Source organism: Rhinolophus hipposideros (genome assembly GCF_964194185.1).
Source record: "Rhinolophus hipposideros genome assembly, chromosome: 24".
NCBI lineage: Eukaryota > Metazoa > Chordata > Mammalia > Chiroptera > Rhinolophidae > Rhinolophus > Rhinolophus hipposideros.
The window spans coordinates 11,907,133-11,934,478 of NC_138070.1; the positions used below are offsets into that span (position 1 = coordinate 11,907,133).

Consider the following 27,346-nt stretch of genomic DNA (forward strand, 5'->3'; position numbering starts at 1 on the left):
CCGCTACAAGACTTGCGAAAGGGCTGGGAAGGGAGGCGGCCAGGCCCAGGTCACACCCAGGAAGGAGCGTTGGGCGAGGGGGTAGGGAAGGTCCGCGATAGTCGGGAGAGGAGAGGACTGGCAAGCAGGCTCTTTAGCCTGGTTCGGTTCGCGGCGCCAGGATGGCTTCTCTGAGAGGTCGGCGCTGCACCTCTGTCGCTGCGGGGCCTTGGTGACAGGCGCACGCCCCGCCCTTTCTCCTCCCAGGACCTGCGGGCTTTTGTTATGCAGATGGCGGCAGGAGGCTGAGCTGGGGGAGGAGGGAGTTGGGGGGGAGGAGGAGAGACGGAGAGGGGGGAGGAAAGTGCTGCTCGCGCGACCAGCCTCCTCTTCCAACGTCACGTTGTGCGAGAGACAAAACCCGGGCGCGCCTGAGCTCACACGCGCGCGCACACACGGACGACCCCTCGCCTACTCTCCTCCGGCGCCGCCGAGAACGCCAGCCCTCCCTTTCCTACCGGGGGCCCGGCGCCCACCCAGACGCCGAAGAAAGCCAGCGGACAAGCCTCCTTTCTCTCCCGCCTGCCCGGCTGCAGCGCCCCATCCCCCCGCCCAGGACCGCGATCTTTCCCACCCCACCCCACCCCACCCCACCCCTCTGGGTTTCGCCGCGGACCGAGCCCGGCGCCGGGTGTGCCCCCGTTTGGCATCAAGGTTTCAGCACTTCGGACAGCGCCCGGGCGCCCCATCCCCGTGGGGTCGGCGATGGCGAGCGTTCAGCAAGGCGAGAAGCAGCTTTTTGAGAAGTTCTGGCGAGGAACCTTTAAAGCTGTGGCCACCCCGCGTCCCGAGAGCATCATTGTCGCCAGTATTACAGCCCGCAAGCCGCTGCCAAGGTAATGACCTCCTTCCTAAGAAAGGCAATGCCTGTACCCCAGAGCCCGGAGGGGTGGCTGCAGCAGGCAGCTGGGCCAGGGCGCCAGGCTTTCCCCGTCGCTACTCGTTATCTCCCGCTGGAACCTAGGAACTGATTGATTCTATGAGGTGAAAGCTGGTGAGAGGGGATGGGGAGTCTTTATCTGGGAGCAACAGTCAACTGTCTGCTGACCTGGCAGCTCCTATTCAAGAGGTTTCGCTTGCTTAGGGTGGGTGGCGTCGGTGGGATATGACTTGACTGAGAAACTTTTCTTGGAATCAGAACACGGGTGTGTGGGGGTGGGGGTGGGGGAAGGGTGGATTTGAGGGGGTTGGGGGGTGTTGTACAAAAAGAGATGATGAGGGTTGAACCAGCTCAAGCAGCGTTCTATACTCAGCTCAGAAACTAGCGAGCTCTGAACGTTTTGACAAAAGCCCATATGCTGTTCCCTCAAATACACCCTAAACAGCACCCTCCTCCATGCGTTTCTGGTTGCTGTTGCTGCTGAATTCTCTCCTCTCCAGCATCCAAAACCAGGACTCTGAGCTCAGGAGTCAGGGAGGAGCCTTCCAAGACCACACAGATGATCTTGGAAGTTTTATTTGGTTTTACCAAAAGAATCCGATTGCTTTGAACTCAGGCATCAGAAGAGATGCTTAAATGGTGGTGGAAAAGTGTGATGGGTGGTGGAGAATGAGGGAAGCAATGAAAGGAAGGCAGAAAGAAGGAGAAGAGGATGTGGGATGAAACGAAGAGAAGGCTGAGCAAAGCAGAAGCATTCCAAGACTTAGAAAACCCAATTCTTTTCATAAATCATTTAATTTAGAGGAGTTTGAGAACGAAAGAAAGAAGCCTGTGCCCTCTGTCAGGGAAAATGAAAGCAGTATGAAAACTCATCTTATGCTGGTATTGGATGCTGGTTTGGTGGGAGGAAAGAAAAGTGGACCAGGAGAGACCACTTGGAGTATTTATTAATCCTGGCAGGCTACAATAAGGGAGTCGATTGAAAACATGTCGGGCAAAGTGCTTCAGACAGAATGCCTGAGCTGTTACAACTGCATGTAAACTTTCCCATGGGTGGAGGGTGGAGGACGGATGGGGGAATCATACCTAAAACCTAACTCAGACTGAAGAACTTTCCGTAGTGTGATGAGGGAGGACCTGCCTCATCCAGATGTTTAGAAAAACGGATGGCCCACGTTGGGAATGGGTAGACTGACGAGAAACATGATGGGCTAGCAGGATGTGGCAGGGTGCAAGCAGCAGCCGCCAGTATTTGTGGCTGGGAGGGAAGAGACAATCCTGTGACAGGCTGGAGAAGGGCAACAACACCAAATGCCATCAAAAGCTGCTGTTTCTCTGCTTGGAATGGAGGTTCTTTGTGGAGAGTTTTGACGTCGGCGGTTTTATCTTCCTGGGTTTCTGCCATCTATTCCACCTTTGGCTGCACCTACTGTTGGCAAATCACATGCTGTGCTGGCCAGAAAATATGCCCTTGTAGAAGGGACTAGAGGGAATTTCGTTGGAAACTAGTGTGGCATTAGGTACAGAGTCTCCCGTATAGTTCAGGTGTGCAGGGAGAGGAGAGCAGATTCCTGGTGGTATTTTCACTCAGAAAAGCATACCTGAGGGCCACCTGGCTTGCTACTTTCACTCTTTGCCTGTCGTCAGTCTGTTACTGTCCTGCCCTTTTCTTGGTCATATTCTCAATCGTATAAATTGCCCACAAGATCTCCCAGCTCTCGTGCTTTTTGTATCTTTGTGCAAATCCTAATTTAATCCATCTGAGACTCTTACAATAATATACTCAACCCTCCCAATACAGATATCGTTTCACTCCTGGTTATCTTTTAATGTGCTGGGTCTCCTTCCCCCTGGGAACCAGCCCTGAGGTGAGCGTCTGAGCCATAAGCCCCTCGTTCACGTCATGCTGGAAGGAGTCTTTTCAGTACTTCTGTAACAGGTGTGGTCTCCGTGTAGAACAGATTCCGGTTTTATAGCTGTTACTCCTGGTTTGGGGCTGAGAGTGAGCAGGGAGCATTTGTATTCAAGTCTTCAGGAAAGGCTGGGTTTGAGTTGTCTTTTAACAGCCTGTCTATCAAACTCGAATCATCCCCATGGTCGCCAAAGCCAGCCACATCTAGTGATGAACAATTTCCAGCTCCTTTTTAGTGTCCTATGCTTACTTAAGGGTGGAAGTACCATGTTTCTAAAGCAGAGTTCTTAGGAAGGAAAGGGACAGAGGAATCAGCTGGGCCCCGGTGGCTTCCTCTAGAGGCGATGTGGGGACTTGGTCTCATCAGAAATGTTGTTTGGGTCCATGAGTCAAGTGCAGCTCACAGTCACCAGACCTGCCCAAGTAAGTACCTGTCTGCAGGGAGTGGGGGAGGGGGCGGACGAACCATCAGCCAGTGTTGTTGGTAACACACTTCATATTTGTTTATAGATCAGGGCTACACCCTGAATGAAGTTCCCCGGGATATTTTAAGTCTATCTCTGAAGATAATTTAGTACCGGGAGAAAAGCTTACATTCAATTCGTTGATTTCATAGCAATATGCCTACATCATACAGCAGCGCTCCAAGCAAAGCATCCCTAGTCCCCTCTCCCCCTCTGTGAGGCATATTTGATGAGGCAACAGCTTTATAATGTATCAAATTGCAAGCAGATGTCTGACTCAAATGTCAGAACAGTACAGCAGGGTGGGAGGCAGTATATCAGAGCTGTGAAGAGCTCAGCCCTGAGCTTCAGACAAACCTGGGTCTACCATTTAGCTGAGTGTCCTAGACAAGTGGCTCTACCTTGCTGAGCCTGTTTAGTCAGCTTGGAAATAGAAATAGTCATCTCAGGCAGGGAGTTCTGAGGACTGAGTCAGGCAACGCACTTCCTGCAGTGTGTGTGTGGGGGGGGGGCATAGTGATTGTTTAGTAGACATTGCTTCTAAAACAAACAGCTCAGAGCTTTGATGGCCAAAGGAAATCAACAATTCCTGTGGCCACCCATGTGTCCTTCCCCCATACCCCCGGCCATCATGCTGACAAATATTGTGGGATTGCAACTCCTGACAGGTAACTAACTACTTGGAGATGGAATTAACACACATGAAGTGGAGTGGGAGTTTTCCCATAATTCCCCTCCTTGAGCAAAGGTGAGCTGCTTTCTGATCTGACTCTTTCAGTGAGGGGGTGGAGAGCTGCTGAAAAATCAATCGTCTGGATTCAGAATGGATTCAGAACACCCTTACGGAGTATTCTTTGGGGGTGTGTAGGTATTGCCCATCTAGACAAGGCCCAAACTCCTTGAAAATCACAATTGGAATCCCTTGTTCCATCAAATCGAGAGTGACTGTATAATTTATGGTTCCTATAAGGAGTGAAAGGGGTTGCTGTGAGTCGTTATTCCTGGATGGGAGCGCTACCAGGGACAGTGCCAGGCAAACCAGGCTGTAGGGTTCACCATAGCCACATCTCACCCTACACCAGCTGGAAGAGAGCCAGCAGGAATCGATAATATACTTGGAGTGTAACAGACCTCCCCCTCTTTTGTCCCCACCAAGCAAGTATAGTCATTTTCCCTGGCATTAATTCATTCTTTGTTAATTGCTTAGTCCAGAAAGTTTGTACCCAAGAAGTTTAGGCTCAACGGAAAACGTAGAGGTGAGGCCAGTTCAAACTGTAATAATCATATAGATGAAGAGTAATAGAGGACTTCATGAATGTGTGAAAATCGTTTGTAATTAGCATACCAGTTGTTTGTGGATACATGCACGTTAGTTAGGAAAGTGCTAGAGAGGTCGCCCCCTTCGAGTAGAATAAGCATTCCCTTTCCAATTCTTTTGGCAAACTATTAATTTTCTTCGAAAATCATTTCTGTGTAGAATAGCCCAGAAGCAGACGTCAGCCCAGCCCCTGTCTAAAGTATCATAAATTCCAAACTGGGAGATTTTACTGCAGAAAAGGAAAGATGGCCAAATTGTAAGTCAGGAGAAATGCCTTTGAACCATTTAATTCAAGACTCCCCCTTGTGCCAAGAGATCAGTTTAGCACATTTGTGCTGGCTCTGTCCTCAGGGAACAGGGTGAAGGGCCGTTGGGAGGTGATTTCCTGACAGCCAGTGGTTAAGAGCCAGTGGACCGAGGGGCAAAGCAAACGCCTGCTCTGGAGATGAGTGAATGCTTTCCTCTGGGAAGGGCGTGTTATTGTTTGGGTCCGACCTCTCTCCTTCTGAAAGGTGACATGTGTTGAATGGTGTACAGGGGTCAGTGGACGATTGCATGGTCTGTAGGACACTGCAGTGCTTACTGGGTGCCCGTGCTCTTAAAGAGACAGGCTGTCGTAGATGGTCAGTGAAAGTTGGATGCATTCATTAGATGAGTACACCTGGTCCAAATCCAGCCTCCATTAGCTCTCTTCCCGCGCCACCCCCAGTCCTGACACCCTGGGGATTCCGATCAATGCAGTCCAAGAGACACACACAGCAAATAGATCAGACTCCCGCTAGTGTCAGAATGAAGCTCCCTGGATACAGACATCTGGCTGGTGGGCGAGTAGACATGTCGGCCGGTGTGGGGGCTGGAGGTTGGAGTAAATGCCACCTGGAAGGGCTTTCCAGGCCTGTGAATCTCCATGAACTGCCCCCCCACTCCAAGCCACCAAGAAGGGGGAACAGTCCTAAATGCCTAACTCCTAAAGAAGCCTGGGTCACGTGCCTTCTCCTCGCTGAGCACCTCAGGCATGCTGCAGGGGCACAATAAATTTAAAAACTGTCCTTTCTTCCAGAGAGGCTGGATTTACTTTTCTGTGAGGTGGAAGAACGCGCAGGGGCTTAATTGCTTGTGACTAAGACTTCCTCGGAGGGGTGAGAGAACATTTCTGAGGTGGAGGAAGCAGAATGGTTAAGAGCTTGGGCTCCGACATCGGATCTAGCCAGGCTGAAATTCTGCTTTGCTGTTTCCTAGCTTTGGAATCTGTGAGTCACTTCACCTCTCTATGCCTCAGTTTCCCCCTCTGTAAAAACTCAGCTGATGGGATTGTAGTGAGGAGTGGATGTGATAATTCATATAAAGAACACGGGCGCACTCCTGGCACAGACCCAAGCCTCTGTAAATGGCACCTTTGTTACTATGACGTGAACTACCTCACGGGACACAGTAGAGAGAGAGTGCCAAGCCCCTTCCCACCTGGGCTGGGGTTGTCTGGTGGCGATGGTCAGGGTTCCTTGGCTTTGTCACTTGCCCACCTCAGTGCTCTGGGTTCATTTTTTAACATGGTTTTGGTGTTCCGTAAAGAGCCACTGGATGGATGTAGAGCGGTTTAAAAGATCTGACAGGCCCCCATGCCAAACTCATCAAAAGGCATGTTTCCTTTCACTGTTTGTAAGCACTTCCTGGGTATGTGCCCTTTGGCAAGCAACTTGACCTTCTCAATCTTGGTTTCTCCACCTACAAAATGGGGCTAATAATAGTAGCCACCTTCTAAGAGCTGTGGTGAGGACTGAAAGAACTGATTTCTGGAAAGTGCAGTTTGGCACACAGTAAGCTTTTACTATTAATAATAAATTATAGTTTTTATCATTACCATGTGCCAGGCCCATCAGGAAGGAAAAGATGAATGAAATGCAGTTTCTCCCTTTGGGCCTCGGAGGTTAGTGGAAAGGTATACGCCCACAAGAGTCCGTGTGACATGAGGCAGACAGTCTGAAGTAATACGGGTAGGAATAAAGAAATGGGGATGTGGAAAACCAGAGCAGGGCCAGCCCATCCAGGAGGCAGAGTCCTATCTTGTCACACAGTTATCCTCAGTTATCTGATCTGTAAAATGGCAATGATTCTTTCATGTCATTAATTTTACCAATAAATACAAGGAACGATCAGAACAAATAAGGCCTTTCTCCCCAGGACTGTCGCAAGAAAGATCTTTTCTTTTCCTAGAAGGAAAGCAGTTTAAACTCTCTGGAGGGGACCTTTTCTGCGGGGGGGCCCATTGTCAGAGCGAATGAAACAGGGCTGTGGAGAGGACCTGTGTAACATAACATTTCCAACTCCTCTGTCACGGGCTGGAGGATACAGTCTGGCGTGGGCCCTAAGGTTTCTTGCCCCTCATGGTCTAGCTCTGGCTCAAACGAAGGCCAGTCTGTACTCCTTGAACCCCCTCCGCTGCTGCAGGTATCAGAGTCAGCTGACACAGGTCGAAGGTAAAATAAGCCACAGGGGAAGGAGTGCACAAAGCGGAAGGAAGAAGCTGCCTGCGGCTAAACAATAAATGTGTACTTTCATTCATTCAACGACCTTATTGAGCTCCTACTCCATATAGCCGTGAACACCAGGAAGTCCATCCCTGCTTCATGGTGGAGAAGAGTAATAAATGCAGAAACAAACAAATAAGATAAGATCAGGTGCCCATAAGGGCTTTAGAGGAGGAGAAAGCAGGGGAAAGGGGTGGAGCGAAAGGGGCAGGGGTGGGGTGGGGGGGCTGCCTTGTTGGATACAATGGTCAGGGACCCGGAGGGAGGGAGGAAGGGGGAGAGGGAGGGAGGGAGGGAGGAGTAAGCCATGGGGATAACTGGGGGAAAGGGTTTGAGACAGAGGGAACAGCAAGTGCAAAGGCCCCGAGGTAAAAGTCTGTTGGCTGTATTTAACGACTAGCAAGAAAGTCAAGGGTGAGTGAGGGGGAGTCGGACAGGAGATGAGTCCCTAGATGTAGGCAGAAAATAAATCAAGCAGGGCCTTATAAGCCGGTTAAGGGCTTCCTGGGTTCTCAGCTCGTAGACTAAGGGCAGGGAAAAGATGCCAGTGGGGCTCCGCCTCTCAGTCAGGATCCCCAGTCTGACCTGCTTCCCTTGGCTCCTCTCTCCCGCCTCTCACAGCCAGGAATTACTTTGAATAGCAGTGTCAGAGGCTTAGCGGGGCCTCCATGTGTTATGGACAAGCATGAAATTTACAGTCTCTCTGATTGTGATCAATCAGATTAGGAAATTGAAAAAGACACTGTTTAGACTGCCAAATAGCAGTGGCAAATCTTGTGCCCATGGCGGGGAGGGTTTGATGTGTCTCTCATATTCCTGCGTGCAAATCTCGATTGTTCCTCTTACCCAGCAGCGACCCCTTCACTGCACACCCGCACACCCTTACACTGCAGTCTGCTCGCGCTCTGTCTGTCTGTCTGTCTGTCTCTCTCTTCCTCTCCCTCCCCCAGCATCTCCATTTGAGATTTTGCTGAGGGAGCTCCCATATGCCACAGCCTGTGTGCGGAGCTCCGTGAAATAAAACACAGAATTAAGATGTCAGAGAGACAAAGCCAAACCAAATACAGGAACAATGCCGAACCCTAAAACAGTCATTAAATAATTCACGTCTACATGTGTCTGTTCAAAACAAATCCTAAGATCCTCTGGACACCAATGTTTCTCATCGGGAGAACCCCCCAGTTGTTGGGTGCCCCGCGCTCACATCCTGCCAACACCTTCACTGAGCAGAGACACCAGCAGACCGCCATTCTCTGGCTTCATTAAAAGTTAAGCTCAGGCAAGTGAGCTGTGAGTTTTACAAGACAGTCACCACTCCTGTGGAAAGAGAGGTGCCATCTGGGCCTGAAGTGTGTGCAAGCATGATGTGTGTGTGCCCTCACTCAGGGCGGGAATGGGTGCCGTTATTATGTGCCCTCTGCTAAGCACATTTCATCTGTTAATCACATTCCATCCCCCCAGTAACTCGAGAAGACAGGTATTTCTAAGACCTTGTTCTGCAGAGGAGGAAACTGAGGCTCAGCGAGTGGAAGTGACCTGCTCAAGGGCACGAGGCTGAATCGAGTCAGAATTGGGATAAGAGCCAGGGCTCTTAACTGATCTGTTTATAGACTGGTGCACTTTGCAGAGGAGGAAAATCTGAGACTAGACAGAAGACGCGTGGCTCGTCTAAGGTCACACAGTTTGGAAGTGATGAAACTGGGATCTGAACTCAGGTCTGCCCGATTGCATCTCTGTTCTCTTCCATTCATTGTGGTGTGGCTCGTAAGGGTGTGAGTGTTTTTCATTTGTTTTGCTCAGCTTGTTTTATGTCCAATCAGTTTAGGCAATCTCGATTGTTCCTGCCTCAGACCCCTCTCAGGAATACTGCCTTCCTCTGTCCTTGCTCTCCTTACCCATTCTCCACATCTAGCCAGAGGAACCTCTTTGAAAGACAAGTCAGATATATGAGGAGATATATATATATATATATATATATATATATATATATATATATATATATATATATATCCCCTCCCCCATCTAAAGACCTCCATCATTAACCCTTGGTTTGTAGAATACACAGCTGACTCCCTGCCAAGGCCTGAAGTCTCTCCATGGTCCGGCTCCTGCCCACCTCCCCAAGAACATTTCTAAAATACTGCCCCTCACTCCCTCTGTTCCTTCTGCACCCTACTCCTTTGCTACTCCAACTTTCCATGCCTTTCTGCCGCACGGCCTTTACACATGCAGCCAGAAAAGCTCTCCCTTTCCCCTGATGCCTAATTTACATCTATTTCACTTTCAGGTCTTAGCTCATATGCTGTTTCTTTAGGGAAGCCTTCCATAATGCTCCAGACTAGTTCACACCCCACATTACAGATTTTCTCCTCACTGCAGTACCCCTCTTTGTTCTCAACACCTTTGTAATTTTATATTGATTTGTGGAATCACTGATTAATGCATACCTTTCCCAACCGACTGGAAGTATCATGAGGATGGGACTGTGTGTGTCCATTGGTGTCTCTTTCACCTGATACGTAACAGAGGGCCAAACAAATGTTGGCTGAATGCATGAATTTTAACATTTCTCTTCATCAAATCACTTTCATGCCTGATAGTCTGAACCATATGGAATTCCCAATATTCAAAAACAGCCATGTTATTTCTTTTGAGAACTGTTTGAAGTACTGAGGGTGGAGACCATTTCTGTCTTGTTTCTTGCTGCTTCTGAGCACCTAGGGCGGAAGCCCATGGTTGGGGATCTTTAAATATTTGTTGAATGAATAATTAATGAGGGCAGGCAGGCATAAGCATATGGTACAGAAGAGAAAACTCGGAGACCTACAGAGGTACAGCGTCACAATTTTAGAGCTAAAGGGACCCTCGGGATCATCGAGTCTCCTCATTTTACATGTGGAGAAATGAGGGATATGCTTTCTAACGAGCGTAATGTATTGGATCAAGAGTGTGCATGTATAATTTATAAGTAAATACACACACACGGGGGTTGCATTCTCAGAATTTCGAGACCAAAAGATCTTTAGAGCCCAGTGAACGAACGCAGCTTCTCGTTTTGTGGTTGGGAGACTGAGACCCACACAGAGAGTTTCCCCAAGATCCGTCGCCTGAGTCGGCCTGGGTGAGCTCTGGGTGCAGTGAAGGGGTGTTTACCCAACATCCAGGTTCATGTTTGAACTTCCCTGCTGCGATCTGGTGACCGGACAGACACCACTCTCTCTTACCCCCGCCCCTGAGAAGATGTCCATCTGCATCCAGCCTGTGGCTGGCAGAGCAGGTGAGCAGCTCTGGCTGTTTGTGGGATCATATTCCAGAGCGTCCAGCTGATAAAGAGGCTTTTGTTCGGGCAGCCTCTCGTCCACAGCCAGGTGGCTGGTGACTCGGGGGCGCAGCCCGCTCCCACAGGGGGTAGGTATCTGAGCAGGGGCGCAGATTGGGCACAGGGCCACCCTGTGCCATGGGAACAGTCGTTTCCAGCAGAAAGCCATTCTCAGACTAGCACCTTCCAATGGTTGGCTCTTTATAAACCAGCGTCACTTCACTGTGGCCTTGTGCCTGCAGTCAGGATGGGAGGGGCAGAGGGCACCCTAAGGAATTCACATGCAGCCTCGTCGTTTTATAGGTAAGGAGAAAAAGCACGGGCCATTCCACGGTACTTCCGAAGGCTGACGGCAGAGCGGCCGCTGAAATATGGGCCGCTTGACCCCCACTTCTAACACACCACGCTGCTCAGGGTTCCTTGGGGAAGAAGGCAGGGAAATGCATTTATTTCCAGTTGACACGTAGGAAGGGCGAGTGAAGTTCAGAGATGTGAAATGACTTGCCCAAAGTCACATCATGAAATAATGATATATCGTTATTATCGCTGCTGTTGCAAACGGTTACTATTGATCTCATTTGATCCCCTCAACGGCAAGTGCCAATTTTATGTCCATTTTGCAGATGAAGAAACTGAAGCTCAAGGTCTTACAAAGACTGAGAATAAACTCGGGTTGTCTGGACTCCCAAGTTCAGTGTCCCCATTTCACTGGGGGACAAAAATCTCTGACCCCAAGAGCTTGTGCACGGAGCATGGACCCACCAAGCCGGGGAAGGAACGGCATGACCCTCTCTGGTCACTGACCAGCCTGCACTGCCAGGCTCACCCCCATGCACCCCGCCTTATCACTGAGTGTACCAGCCTCACACCTCACATCTGTTCCAGTATGTGCTGCTCCAGTATGTGTTTTCCTAAGTGGAGACTCTCAGAGTGACACCCTTTTACTGGTGATGGGACCCCGTAACTGCAAGAGGAACCCAGAGCTCAGGAATCTTAGGAAGAAACCTCATTGTACCTCATCACTGCAGGGGCTAGATGGTGGGGAAATTGACCCAAAGTGCAGTGGGAAGAGCATGAGTCTGGAAACCTTCCTTCCCTGGGGAAGCTTATGTACGACCCTCAAAGAAAGGACATCTTGGCAATTACGAGAGTTGGAGGTGGCCTTAAGAGTCTTGTAGTTCTGCCTTCCCTAACTCTTCCTTTTATGGAAGGAATCCAAACAATAGTTGAGTAACTTGCCTACCGTCTTATAAACAATCAGTGCTATAGACAGTGGGTTCGTTGTAAAGCATTTGTGGGTCTTAGAAAAAGAAAAATTGCTAATAGGATTGCCGTCTACTGCCTGCACCCATCCACACCCCAGAACGCTGGCTGTTCCACCCTGGATCTACAGCATTTATGTCCCATTAGCAAATCAGCTCTCAAACTACCCCCAGTGGTGGTTTGAAAGCTGGAGCTAAGAGGTCCTAGGTATCTTTGATGTTTTTTATGAGAAACACAGGGACATGCCATCAAAGCCCCCCTCACATTTACTACTTCCTGCTCTGTCCCAAAGACCCTGTTGTCTTCCCTTAGCTTGGGAAATTTTGGTGCTTTGCAGTCCTGCCGCCCACCCTACCCGGCCCTTCCAATCCTAAGGAAGGCATCAACTCCCATTTACCAAACAAATGTTACGGAGGGGTGTCGCATAGTTGGATGCGTTCTGGCTCTGAGGCTAATGAACTTGGATTTGAATTCTATTCTACCATCTACTAGCTATATTACCTAGGACAAGCGCTTCACTACTCTGAGCCTCAGTGTCCTCATTTGTGACATGCGGACAAAAATCTCTACCTTGGTTGATTGCTAATTCCTGGTGTGACTATTTGGAATGGTTGGACAGTCAGGCACACGTTCAGAAGAAAATCAGTCTGGTGGAGGGAAAGAGGCAAAGAGACACTGGGATTATCCCCCTAATCAAGAACCCTAAATCTCAGAGCTCATGGGTTCCATTCCCTATTATAGAGATGGAGAAATGAAGGCTCAGAGAGGGAAAGGCACTTGCCCAAAATCACACAGTGAGTGAGAACCCAGGTCTCCTGAGTCCCAGGGTTCACTTATCTGCCTCAGTAACCTCATAAAGGTCAATTTTTCAACTTCATCTGTCTAAGTTCTTGACACGCTGGTTCCATTTCTCAGTCTGTGGCTCCATTCTGCTCCATCCTGGTGCTACCCTGATAGCATAAGAGGGAACATGGCTCAGGACGTATGTCCACCAGGACTGCCCAGTTGTTTTATTTTGGGGTGAGCAAGCTCCCTGAAGGAGTTTGATACCACATTAATGCAGCAACCTTCCTGGAAACAAGTTTCCCCGGGGAAGAGAGAAAGAAATAAAGAGAATAAGCCTTTCTTGATTGATAAATCTGGGGCTTTTAATTGCAATACTTACCCCATGATAACCCATGTAGGTGCAGCGATGATGCAATCATGGGCATTCTTCACAGGTACAATGCTTCATGTTTGCTGAGAACTTGTTTCACACATCCACCCACCCATCCACTCATTCACACATTCACTCGTCATCCATTCCTGTATCCATTTATTTATCCAACCACTACCTAGTTATCCATCCATCTACCCTGCATCCATCCATTAAGCAAGAAACCTTGCTTTCATTCATTCATTCATTCATTCATTCATTCATTCATTCATTCATTTATTCGTTCTTCCAACCATCTAGTCATCTGTTCTCCAGCTATTTGTTTATTTATTCATTCCCCAACTATTTTTTTCTCCCATTTATCCATTCACCCACCCATGACCCACCCACCCACCCAACATTTATTTGTTCCTTTCTTCATCATTTCCCTATATTTACGGTCAAGTAAGGTTTATTCATTTCATTTAACAGGTGACAAGAAATAGCAGCTCAGAGAACTTATTTTCCAAGACCTTACAGGCATAAAGCCTGGTTGAACTTAGTCTCCCAATCTTAACTCTTTCCAACACACCTAAAACATTGTGGTCCCAAAGAATTTAGGCATCTTAGGTTTGCTTTTCTACTATGAGATCTTTTGCTATGGATATTTAAATGCTTCTACATGTCCATTTCTATCAGAAACAAAGAATCGCAATTGGCATGATCCTCTTTTGGTAACTTGTGCAAAGAGATTACACACATCTCCCTTCAGATTGTCCCCCATACCTTCAGCACTGAGCTTCTACTATGTGCAAAACATAATAATGAATACAATTTCCTCTGCCCTCAAGTTGCTTACATTCTAGTAGGGGAGACATGTCTATAAATAACTAGCAGTGAGCAGGCAGGACAGGAGTTAATATTCTCAAAAGGAGAATTAAAGTCTGAACAGGTAAAGTGACTTGCCCAAGGTCATACAAGTTAGTTGTCATGCTGTGCAATTTTAGATGTCTCCTATTCATCACCTAGCTCTATGGCCATTTGTAGATGTTATTTCACTGTATATTCACCCCAGTCCTATGTGGTAGGTACTATGGTCTCCATTTTGTAGATGGTAGAAATGAGGTTCAGAGGATTTAAGCACCTTGGCCAAGGTTATCGCCTTGTAGGGGTCAGAGTTACGATTCTAGCCCAGCTGTGCTTGCTGCCATAGCCTTCTCTCTTACCCAACACTGTTTGCCAGAGGCGAGACTTGGTGCACAAGATGTCACTTGTGAGGCCCACCTGTTCTCCTGCTTTCAAGTTTGGAAATGATCACTTCCGTGCAAGCTTACTCCAAGACTGAGTTCAGGTAGATGAGGAAGGGACTGCCCGGCAGGGAGGCTGAGCTCAGGGGCTGGGTGAGGGGTTGCCCAGGGTACTGACAGTCCCCTCCTACACTGGGCAATGACTCAGAAGGAGAATCAGCCAGCAGGAAGTGCCTTTTATGCTACAAGTGCTTTTCCCAGCAAGGAGATTATCAAACCGCCTATGAAGTGGGAGAACCCTTCAAGACGAGGAAATAAGAGATGCTGGTAGTTAACCGTGTGTTTTGTTGACCAGAGCTAAATTCACAGATGGCAATGGCAGAGGACCATGAGCTGAATCACTGGTGTTGGGGAAGCGGCTGAGAGGATAGGTATTTGTTAACTACCAGGATTTTCCACTTCCTTGCACTGACTTGTATGGTGATTCAAAACAGCCTTACGTAGTGAGTGAGAACACAAGCCCAGAGAGGTTATTTCACTTGCTCAAGGTTGCCCAGCATGGCAGAGCTCTGGCTATTGACCATTAGTTCACACAACACACTACCATGGTAACATCCATCATTCCTGCCTACTGGACACCATTCTCATCTTCAGGAATATCTCCTCTCCTCGCCTCCCCTCCCCTCCCTTCCCTTCCCCTCCCCTCCCCTCCCCTCCCTTGCCCTCCCTTTCCCTCCCCTCCTCTCTCTTCTCCTCCCCTCCCCTCTCCTCTCCTCTTCTCTCCACTCTTCTCCTTTTTCAGACCCAGAGGCAATCTTTTTCTACTCTAGCAAATTTTTTTTCCTTTGTGTTTCTTCGAGACCCTCTCTAAGTCCATCAATCCCCTTCCTCAAAAGGCTTTGACCTTTCGAAAAAGCAAAATCTAAAAACACTCTCATGTTCTTCCTGTTTTCAGTCCTGACCCAGGCCTCGCCTGAAGCCATGAGAATAGAGCCCATGATCTGCTTCAATGGCAAAAAAGAAAAGGGGAAAATACATGGTGGAAAAAAAAATCACCTAGATCAATATCAAAATACTATCCCATTGCACACACAATATCTCCTTTAAGCCCCTTAAGTGTCTGAGATGGCTCTTGTTACTATCTCCCATTAACAGATGAGAAAGCTGAAGTTCAGGGAGATTATGTGACTTCTCCAAGGTAACAACAGCTAGGAAGTGGATTGAGGATTCAAGCCCAAGTTTGTAAGTCTCAGTAGTCAAGATTTTCACCACCATGTCCTGCTAACACACTACTTGTGAGAAAAAAAAAATACATCAAAACTGTCCAGAGAGGAGGAGTGACTTGTTCAAGATCATTCAGCAGTTAAGCAGAATGGGAGCCAATTTGGGGATCAGAGACACATTGATCAGTACGTACATGGAATGGGTACCACCTGCATGCACCTGGGCCTATGCTCACGTATTTCAGCCTCAAAGGAGTTACACTCAACACCCAACAATAATGTTCAGAAAAGAAAGAGTGTCAGCCAAACTACAGACCTACATGTGTGCATCTGAGTGGATAAGGGCAGGATGGTGGGGGTGGGGGTAGATTCCACAGATTGTCAACAGCTTCAGTTAATTATTAGGGTTGCCTGAAGCCCTGTGTTGAGATGGCTTCTGGGGCTATATCTGACATCAGCAGCAAAGAATGTGTTGATCGATTAGTGATGTCTGTCACTGGTCCAGGAAAGGGAAGTGGCGTTGTGAATGCTATATATTTATCTTTCCCGGGAAGAGAACGTTACAGCTTTTGGAAGGATCAAATCAAGTACCAACCACTGAATACTTACTATGCTCTCGGTGCCAGGCTCTTGGCCTTCATCATTATTTCAATTAATGTTCATCAAAGGACACCCCCACATTTTACAGATGAAAACACAAGAACTTCAGAAAGGTGAAGTCCCTTGCTCAAGGCTAAAGAAGCTAGTCACTGGCTAATCAGCTCTGATAACTACTGTTAAATACATAAACCATTAGGCTGATGAATAGAAATGTCAATAGAAGACCAATCCCAGAACCTTTTAATTAGTGTGTGAATGTATATATTTGGCCAGAGGGCATTGTCTTGTTGACTTCCACACACCCAGGAGCCAGCAGGAGGCCCAGGACAACCAGTACCCCATTCATATTTCCGGAGAACTTTGAACAGGCACTGCGCCACACACCCTAGGAGGCGTGGTTTAGAGAATAAAGAGATTTGGCTACAACAATAGGAAAGCATCTAGTTCACTGCTTGGCGCAAAGTAGGTAAACAGTAAATCTCGGTGAAGACAAGGCTCAAGGACCAGCCTGCCCACTACTGATTCATGAGATGCCACACTGAGCAGACACATCTGACGATCTCCTCAGGCATGTCAGGCAGCTGAAGCAGGATGGGGAGGAGCCAGCGGTGTCCTGCACCAAGGGAGCTCTTTCTGGCTCTGTGTTCTGCCAGCAGGGTGCTGGGAGCGGCAGGAGCTCTGGAACTCCAGCCAGGGCAATGCCCGCTCCTTCCTGCCTGGAGCACCTGAAGCCATGGAGGGGGGAGGCAGTGGGATGGGTGGCGTCAGGGAGCCCAGGCTGCTCCTACTACGTCTTTCCCCAGCTGTGTTCTGCCTCTGTTAAGTTTGGGGGGTGACTTATCTGCAGAGTTGGTGTATCGCGTTTTTAAAGAGTTTTACATCATGAAAGCACTGTGAGATGGGTAGACCTATCTTTTTTCCATTTCACAGAGGCGAAAACTAACACTGATAGAGTTCCGTATAGTAACAGTAACAACTACACCAACAGTGTAAGTCAGACATTGTACTAAGCATTTCGTATATACTGACTCATTAAAGCTTCACCGTGCCCCAGGAGACTTCTTATCTCTGCTTTGTAGATGAGGAAACCGAGGTTCAGAGCGGTCTGGACTTCATCAAACCCAGTCCTGTCTGATTCCCAAGCCCATGAGCTTAATCTCCACGCAATACTGCCTCCTTGTCAATCAACGAATTCATTTCTTAAGTAATAATCTGCATTGATGCAGTGTTTTCCGTTTTCCAAATACTTTATGTTTATCGGTGCTTTTGAGCTGTGCTCTAGTGCTATTCGGTAGCTGGAACAGGTATTCTTTTCTCTTGACATCTTTTGACACACCAAAAATGGTACCCAGACTTGGGAAGTTACTTTCTGCTCTGTACTGTACTCCATAAAGTATGTATGACATGTGATGCTTGGAACAGTACAGCAAAGTAACCCCTGTCCTCTACTCTAGTTCACTTCCCCACGCCTCAATTTTGCCATCTCTAAAATGGGGGAAATAAGTTTCTTCCAAGATTCCTGGAAGCATTGGAGATGATCATTTGGGAAAGAACCTAGCCCACCTGGCACATCACAGAATCATCCAGCTACACACCTCGGAGTCTGCCATTTTGTAGGAGAGAGCAAATGCTTCTCCTCCTGGTTCTCTTTGAGGACAGGAATACAGAGAGGAGGTGACCGGCTGGAGTTCGCCTGGTCATCTGTAACTGAGCAGTAGCACCAAGTTTATTCTTCGCATCTTTGTAAGGCTTGCGGCGAGATAATGAAGCTAAGAGAGTCAGGCGGGTTGAGAAAGGTGAGAGCTTTATTCTGCGCCCCGGGCGAGGGTCTCCGGTCCGCAGACGGGGCGGTGAAGTCGCGCACAGGGCAGAGCGAGGGAGGCCTATATGGGATTTTTGGGGTGGGGGTTGGATGAGTGAGGGGGCAGATGGGCAGGCCCCCCAGCGCAGATAGGGCGGAGGCGGCTGCACCCGGAGTTGTTTATCGCACCAAAGGTCTGCTGCCTCTTCTGGGAAACGCCAGGGTTCCCAGTTTCCGTCATGCGAGGAGGGTCTGACTTGGCAGAGGGGTATGACTTGGCTCCTGGCCACTTGACCATGCCCGCAGCTGACCTAACAATCTTCTTCTTAACCCTGGTCACTGCAAAGGAAGAGACTCCGACCCAGGAGCCATGAAATCTCTACTGTATTTACTCCCAGTGGATGCTGTGTTTCCAGTCACTGGTCCTGGGCTAAAGACGTCAGTGTGTTGATCTCCACTTGGGCAAAGCCAGAGCTTTCACCAGGATTGGGTTAAACTCTTCCTAGGTGCAAGAGGCATCTCTGGGCAAAGAGAGGCAGAAAGAAGAACACAGAAAATGCATTTCCCGTTGGAACGTAGATGTTGTGACTACAAGTCATCTAGCCATGCACAGCCCTATTTGGAGGCTGTAATTATGTTTGTACTGAGCTCTCTCAAGAAACCAGTCGACACGGAGGCATTTCGCCAGAGCCTAAACTAAGTCGAAGCTTAGCACAGACCACAGTCATGGGATTTTTTTTGACCAGTGAGGGGACCTGGGAGGCCAGTACCACTGGAGAGATGGGGACTTCCTTTCACCTCTCGTCTTCTTTCTTATGACTCCCTCGGACCACTGGAATCTATGCCCAGCACTCCTTCTCTCTAGGGAGCATATTCTGTGCCTTAGCAGTGCCCGCTGGCTGCATGGCCGTTTGGACTCAGAGAACAGGCAGAATGGATGCCGTCGTGGATGTTGTAAGAAGGTCATTAAATGGGAACGGTGCAGTTAGGGTAACCAGATTGGTACTATAACAGATAAACCCTCGGATCTCAGTGGCTTCCTGTCATCCAATCATTTCTTGTTCACATCTTAGTCCTCTGTGGGTTGAAGGAGGGTTTTTCCATACAGAGACCCACCTCCGTGATATGGCTTCAAGGTTATGTGGCATGATCCCGCTGGAAGACGAGGAAAGTGGACCAAAGGGGAGGGGTCCTACTTGTTCTTAACTACCTCAGCCTGGAAGGGACCCAGCTCTTCTATGTACGTGCCATTGGTGAAAGCCAGTCACAAGGTCCCACCCTAGTGCTAAGAGAGCTGGAAAGTGTAATCTATACCATGTCTGGATGGAAAGGGAAGGCCAGCCTCTCCCATAAACAGGAATTGCCTTTCATTCCTGGAATCACATACTAGGGTGAACTCTGAAGCCTCTCTGACAAGTTCTTGCTCCACATGAGAGGAAGAGAACAGGAAAAATAACGGTTACTCTTTCTGGAGAATTTACTATGGTCCAGGCACTGTGCGAAACTCTTCGCATGCATTAGCAAGTTTCCCATATGAACTCTGTCTATGTCAGGTATATATGGTAATTCCCATTTTATAGACCATTAAAGTGCCAAAGAGAGGAGGTAACTGACCGAGATCATGCAGCTAGTACCTGCTGGAGCCAGGATGGGAACCGAGTCGGATTCTAAAGTCAGAGGGCTCTCTGATCATTAGATCTCACTGCCTGTGGGACGTACAACTTTCAAAGTGTGGTTTGGAGAAGCAAACGTGGTGATAAAATGATGAGGCCAGCGCCTGGCCCATCATCAATGCTTATTAAACTAGTTACGAACAAAGAAAGCAAGAAAAAGAAAATCTCAACTCTGAGGAAGTTTCTCCTTGGTCTTTGGGAAGTAATCTCCCCAGATTGTTTTTTCCTTTACAAATTGTTATCTCATTTATTCCCTTGCACGGGCAGTAACATATTTATTGAGAGTGTTGTATGGGCCAGACGTGGCACGGGACCCTTAGGATGTGACAATGAACTAGATACAGCCTCTGCTCTCAAGGAGCAGAGGGAGGGGATGGGATGGCTTCATCCTCCCCAAATTCTGGGGGATTCTGAGAAAGGACAACAGCATTGTCAGAAACTTGGGGTCTGATTGGCCATTTGCTGTGGGATGGCACCCAATGGATTGGAAGGGTCTGTTTCCGGTTCCTGGGGTACACCAAGTCAGGAATAAGGGACTGTAATATTTTTATTTAGAACTTTCTAGAAAGTTTTTCCTTTCCCGTATAGGAACAGAGCCTTGCCTCCATACCAATGAGGACCACAGGAGACACAATTATATTTCTCAGTTACTCTAGACACTATAATTGATGCCAGGCTAGCATATGATTCTCGGAGAACGCATCTCAGCCCTCTGTGGGATGAGGTGCAGGGAGGGAACTCTCACAGGCTCTGCTGAGCAAGGCCATGCTGGACAGCAATAGTAATAGTAACACCAGCCTTTACTGCGTGTTTGCCCGAATGCCCGGTCCTAAGCACTCTCTATGAGTTATATTATTTAATCCTCACAACCACCCAAACAGTAGGTACATTTTCATCATCATCCTTTTACAGTTAGAAACCTGGAGCTCAGAGAAATGACAGCACTCATAACGATTACAAGGCTCATAAAGAATGAAGCAGGGTTTTCAATCCCAGGCCCCTAACTATTATACCACATTGCTACCCATCATCTCTGTGTAGCTATATCTGGGTCCCAGGGACGAAGGGGATTGGGGTAAAGCCTGTGTTCAGGGACCAGGGTTAAGTGGAGTGAACTCACCCACCTGGGCTGCATTTCCCGTCTCTCCTTACTCCCCAATTACAGTGTCATCCAACCAATACCCTAAGCTGCATGGCTCTGTCCCCTCACAGATTCCAGCAGCTCCTCAACTTCCAGAGTTCTCTGGCACCCTTGATTCTCCCAGGGAGATGCCGCAAAAGATCGAAGTTAGCAATTGTGTAGATCACTGACTATCAAAAATGAGGGCAATTATATATATATATTTGGTTTCTATTTCCCCTAGTTCAGGGGTGTCCAAACTTTTTCACCAAGGGCCATATGCAGTAAAATATACAAACAGCCGGGCCACACACTCGAGGTGAAGTACGTATTGCCTCACCTGGTTTATTTAAGTAAACTAAATATATTTTTGGAATTTGCTGCGGGCCAATTAACAATGGATCATGGGCCGCAGTTGGCCCAAGGGCCTCAGTTGGCCCGCGGGCCACAGTTTGGACACCCCTGCTCTAGTTGCTTTCCCTCAAGGGTTTGGGATTGTCATGTAGGTGAGCTGGAGGCCACCCGTAAAAATGAGATATCTTCTATGCGTGGATATCTAGATGGGCAGTGGGGAGATCAGAGGGACACTGGAGTGGCCCTGTCCTCCCAGGTCGCTTCCGAGCTTGTTGTAATGGCCTGAAGTCAGTCACTTTGATGGATGCCTTCCACTTTCCTATCATTGGGACCTTCGGACCTCTCAACCCCCCGGCCCCAAATTCCAGCGAAGCAAACCATCATAGAGAAAGTGCTGAATTATCTTTCTGTTCTCTCTACAGAGGGGACAATATTACAAAATTGTCATATGAAGAGGCGATCAGAATTGCAGCCAAACAATCTAGGGAAAAAAGTAGGAGAGTAGTGTTTCAGACTGTTAATTTAAAAATATGTTGTATTCTAGATTTGAGGTGTTGGTGGGTTTTCTCAGCTTTTAAAAATGTATCGTGTGTTATTTGTCTTCTCATTCTAAATGAATATTCACTTTGGTACCTATTTTCATTTTTGAGATTTTATATACTTTTTTTTAAAGAGGCACCCCCCCAAAAAAAAAATCCCCTGTAAGTTTCAGGCCCCCACACCTGGCTATGTCCCTGGTTATAAGATTCTGAGCTCTTAAGATTCACTGGTTTTTATGTTCCATGGAACCAAGGTTTGTCATCGGCTCAGTCCTTTGGGGTCACTCTCGCCTTCCATTGGACGTTGTCCATCAGGACATTTGAAACCTAGATTTCACAGTCCTAGAAGTCCCCCCATTTGTCCCCCAAACATGTATGGACCAGGACTGTGAATTCTACATCCATTTGGGTTTCTCTGTGTTTCCATCCCACGGCTGACAGATGTGATGAGAGAGCTAGGCAGGTCATGGTCAGCCGGGACTGCACTTCCTGATTCACAGGCAAGGAAACTGGCCCGAGTGTAGCAGCCACTGGTCCCAGCCTTCTCAGCCAGTCAGCCAACAGCCAGGACTCAAATCAATGAAAAGAAGACCTTTCCTCTCCTGGCTGCTCCCCAGGGAAGGTCCTCTGCTTCCTGCTGAGGACGAAGTGGAGGATGATTTCCAGTGCCTGGAAAACACAAATGTCCCAGTTCTGACCACGCCACAGCTTTTTCTTCCAGGATCTAGTTTCCTTTGTCCCCTTGGCGCCACCCCAGGCTCCCCCTCCATTATGATTTCGCTGTATTTTGGAGACACCCAACTGGTTTACCCAAAGATGACAAACACTGCTAGCAGCGTCACAGTCCCTGCGGCTGCAGATTCCACTGTTTGCAGATGCACAAAAGCCTAATTCATAAAAAACACCATGAAAGTTTTACAGCAGTCTTCCCCATGTAGGCTCTCCAAACTCTAGCTGACTCTGGGGAAGAGGAGAGGGGACTGCCTTCTGGAATTCTCAGCTGGGAGCTCTGGGTCGTTAACACTTTCCTGTCCTGAGCCTGGAGAGGATGGATCCAAGTCTGTCAAAGCTGAAGGGGCTCCATTTTATAGATGGGAAAACGGAGAGCCCTTCTGAGATGATAAATGGAGTAGTCTCTGGGGGAAAGCCTAGTGTGGAGGTTCCCAAACTTGGCTGCGTCGTGGACGCAATCACCTGGGGATCTTTAAAAAATACTGATGCTTGGGCCCCACCCATGCCAGACATTCTGATTTAATTGTTTTAAGGTGATATCTGGGCGTCATGATTTTTTCAACGCTCCTTAGGTGATTCTAATGTACAGGAATGATTGGGAACTGCTAGCATGGTGGTGCAGGGTCAGGGAGAACTCTATTTGAATCTTAGCTCCATCCACTGCTTCATAACTGTGTCCTTGAGCCAGTGGTTTCATTCGTGTGAGTCTGTCTCCTTCATCTGTAAATTGATGCTAATAGTAATATCTACTTCAGATAGGGTCAGAGTGGGAATTAAATGAGATAATAATATACGTTGAGTGCTTAAAGCAATGCCTATCATGGTGTAAGTGACTGGTATATATTGGTTTTATTATTGTTATTGCTGTTTTAGCACTAATATATATCACCATTCCAAGTCCCCAGGTTGGGAAAGGGAAGATCGAATTACAAGTCCACTGATGGATGAATTAATATTCGGGAGACCTGATTCTTTTTATTTTTGCCTGTTCTGATAGCAAATGAGCTGTGTGACCTTGGGCAAACCTCTTAACCTCTCTGAGTGTAGTTGCCTCACTTGCCAGATGGGTCTCACAGCCCCTGGCCATCTACTGTCCAGAGGAGTTGTGAGATTCCAATAAGATAATGGATTTGAATGAGCCTTGAAAACTGGAATGCACCAGAAGAATTTGAGATATTATGATTATGATGGCCATTTCGTCCCCCTCGTGCCCTGGCTGGCCCATCTGTTCTGGGAGCTTCTGGGTCTCTCTCTGCCTCCTTTGGCTGGCAGTCCTGAGCTGCTCGGCCTGACATTTGGGCAGTTTCCAGGGAGGATCCTGTCCCTACTCCATCTGCCCCTCCAGTTAACTCTTTCCTCTCCAGTCTTTTGGTCCACCAGGACCCATGGCTGCCCCTAGAGTGTATGGTGATGGTGTACAAAGAGATACTCACCTTGTTCTTTTTTCTGGGATCGGGAAGTAGCCAGTGATTTTGGATCTCCCACGATGGAAGAGCTGGAAGGTCCCTGAGACCTTCTTCAGAGACCAGCAGATGAGACAAAGTGGAGAGGGGGAGCTGGGATGGGATGGCCTCCTGCCCACCTCCATTCTTGCCCATTGCCCTGCACTCTTGGTGAGGGGCCAAGAAATAGGGGTCTCATTTCGCTTCCTTCTCTTGGAGGAGTTAGTGCCTATGCAAGAATATCAGAGCATGGGGCATTTGCTGCTGCTACCCCCAGGAGCCTGGGCTTTCTCCCAAGGATAATCTGTGTCCTTTAAGTCACTTGGCCCCTCTGAGACTCAGTGTCCTCAGCTATACAAGGGGAACACCACCACCTTGTCTCTTGGTCAAATGAGACCATAAGTGAGAAGGTTTGTAACCTCTATTGCCTCCGTGCAGATTGCTGCTGCTGGGGGTGGGAGGGAGACGTGATGATTCTGCCAGGCCAGGTCCTCTGGCTGGAGACAGAGGCCAAGGAAAGGGCATCTGGGCTGCTGGGATCTGTGTGTGTGTTGGGGTGGCGGGTGGGGGGCGGTTGGGAGGAGCCTGGGAGAAGGCAGGGCCTGCCTGGGATTGGCAGCTGCTGGCCTGCTGGCAGATGGTCTCCTAAGTGGGACACCCCAGGGTCAGCTTTATGGATTTGCACATTAACCCTTCCCTCCCCAGCAGCCCTCCCACGGTGGTTCTTCAGGACTTTGACCCCAGGCACAGGAGTGCTGGGTCTCTAACTGAACTGTGGACTAGACCCTGGCTCGCATCTTGCCACTCTCCCCACTGGCCCAGGAGACAAACCATCCTTTGTGTGTGTGGGGCACCATGCCGTATGCACTGGCTGACTCTGGATCCTCACAACACTCAGGGCTGGGCCAGACTGATGACTTTTAATGCTGGACCCTTTTAATACTGGTCCCTGGTATGAATACTAATTCATGCTCCAAAAGTGAAAGTATCACTGCACAGAGTAACTACCGTGAATATTTTGGAGTTTATTGTTCTGGGATCACCAACTCTAATTCTCTCTCATTTCCTTATCTTATTCTTTCTCTCGTGCTCTATGTCTTAATATGGAATGATATTGGGCACGTTTTGTTTTGTTTTTTTTAATTTCAGTCTGAGTGTCTTCCCATGTCAGCAAATAGCTGTCCACCTCATCATTTTTAATGCCTGCTTAGTAGTACATCACAGGCATTTGTCAAAAGTAATTTCCCTTCCTCCGTTGTTGGCTGACATCACAGGATAGAGGAGGAAACAAATTCAGAGAGGTTCAATGACTTGCCCAAGGCCACACAGCTTGTAAATAAGAGCTTGAACTTGAATTTTGGTCTTGGGGCTTGAAATTCAGTTCTTTTTTAGGGTAAAAGAAGTGAGGGGTTAAGAGTGCTGCTTCTCTAAACCATTATGAACCCAACTTCACTCAAAAAGGTGTCCAGACAAGACTTGTTTGTTGATTGTTCTGTTCGCTCAGTTCTGGGTTAGAATCTCAGCTCTATCTTTATTGGCTGTGTGACTGTAGGCAGCGTCACTGCCCACTCTGAGCTTCAATTTCTTCATCCATTAAATAAAGCTATTAAGACCTAGCTTATCAGGCCATTGGGAGGATTAGATTAGGTAAGAAATTTTCTGTCCAGTAGGTGATACGTAGTGGGGGCTCAGCAAGGAGGTTAACACTATTCACTATAACACTATTGCTGCTAGACTTTTTGGTATTGTTACTTACAAGGATATTATTAATATTGTCTAATATCTATTAGCATTATCTAATATTATCTAATGTTATCTAATATGTAACAATATTAGGGCTGTAATAGTAGTGTTAGCCCCAGTCCAGGGTCTGTAAGACTTCCAGCAAGACCCTTCTCCTCCCTGGGCCTCAGTTTACCCATCTGGAAGCAGGGTGCAGTCCTTGATAATTTCTGAGGGTGATTCTATTCCCCCCTCCTAGCTCTCTGTGAGGATACATGTTAACCCCTTGTGGGCTGTGAGCTGGTCTTGGCTCCCCTCCCCCACCAGCCAGAGCCAACTGGCTGCCCCTCCCCCACCAGCTCTTTGGGCCTTTGACACTAATTGATACGGAGTTTCCCCCTCTAATCCTGCCTCTGCCTCCGGGCCCTTGTTCCTAGGGCATCTGCTTGGTGAGAGGAGGAGGAGGAGGCAGGGCTTACTGGCACCCGCCTGTCTGCCATCTGGTCCCTGTCCCCTCCCCCCTCTCAGTACCACCAAGAAAACTCTGTAATGAATCCATGTCCCTCCTCCCCCACCCAAGGGGGTGGGGTGAGACCAGGCACATGCTGGCCGTGCATATGAACACACACACACACACACACACACACACACACACACACACACACACAGCTTGTAGACACAATTATTCTCAAAGCTTTTGTGAGGCCCTCCCCGGCCTGCTCCAGCTGAACAGCTGCTGGGAGGACTCAGGAACAGGATGCTAACGGGAGGGGAGCTTTAATTATCCAACCGAATGGCATCTTTGGCAGCCCCAGGGGCCTGGACAAGATGGGGGAGGGGAGGCAGGCTGGGGAGAGAAAGACAATTAAATGAGAGAATCAGGGGCAAGAGAGGGATGGGACACACTAGCTAATGGGGAGCCATGGCAGGAGATTCACAGCCGCTCCCAGCCTCAGAGAGCCCGGGGTCAAAGAAAAGATTTGGAAAAGTTACGATTTTCTTCTATCCTGAACCCATCCACTCTGGGTGACTTCCATCTCACTCAGCTATGCCATCAGGGCTGCCTTCTAAAGTCTGGTGTCCAGAGCAGGACTTCGGACTCTGCACAACCGGCTTCTAACTCTCCTCTGCTCCTTGCTCGCTGTGTGACCTGGAGCCAATGACTTCACCTCTCTGAGCCTTGAGGTTCTTCTGTGTAAAATGGACATAATAGTAATATCTACTTATAGGGTTAAATAAGATAAGATCATTTATTCAAAGTGCAAGTGTTTATTGAGTACTTGTTGCATACCAGGCACTATGCTAGGAGTCAAAAATGCGAGAGAACCTATGACAGATTCGGGGGTTTGTGGGGGGGTGGTTGGGAGATACAGACAATAAACAAGAAAACCAACGAATAGAAACATGGATTGTGAATAGGACCCAAACGCCAATTGCTTCAAGCAACTTTTCCAGGTGTTTCCGCTAGCACTCGGGTCAGTGAGAACATTTTTTTTCTCTTTAGCTTGGTTAGTTTCTGAGCTGATGTATGTCTCCTTTCGCAGCTCTGTGCTCTTATGTTTCATGACTTTGCCAGTGGGAGTATCTCTGCATCAGAACAGCTTCAAGATACCCATCTTCCCAGCACCCGGCACATAGTATGCTCAGGAAATGTTTCCTGGGGTGAACTGCTCAGACACCCTACATAAATTAAGTGGTCGGAGGGAAAAAGTACTGGCCCTTTCGTAGAAGGCCAAAGAGGGGCTTCTCCACTTTAAACACTGATGAAGACACTTGCTGATGACAAGTGTCACTGCTGAAGAAAGGGAGTGGAGAGTGGGTGGACGTATAGCTTTATCTCTGTGGCTTACGTATTTCATGAGAATGCTTTTGTAAATTACAAGATTTTCCCCCTGTATTAATGATGCATATAAACATTAATTAAAAAAAAATAGGTGCAGGGCTCATAAATTGCACCTCCTGCCTTCCCGCAGGATTAGGAAGGAGCAGTTGCTCAGAGGGAGGAACACGTGATTAGAGTCTCAGTCTTCTCATCTGT

The 27,346-nt window shown here is 48.2% G+C and overlaps 1 protein-coding gene across 2 annotated transcripts in view; it reads left to right on the top strand.

Annotated features, from left to right (window-relative positions):
* Positions 1–323: 323 nt before the first annotated feature.
* The window catches only part of SRRM4 (serine/arginine repetitive matrix 4), a 151,775-nt gene continuing 124,752 nt past the window's right edge, over positions 324–27,346 (top strand). For both annotated transcript variants that reach the window (XM_081037953.1, XM_081037954.1), the window contains exon 1: positions 324–875. In XM_081037953.1, coding sequence (XP_080894079.1) covers positions 745–875 — 131 coding nt within the window. In that variant the 5' untranslated portion in view covers positions 324–744. The remainder of the gene's footprint in view (positions 876–27,346) is intronic.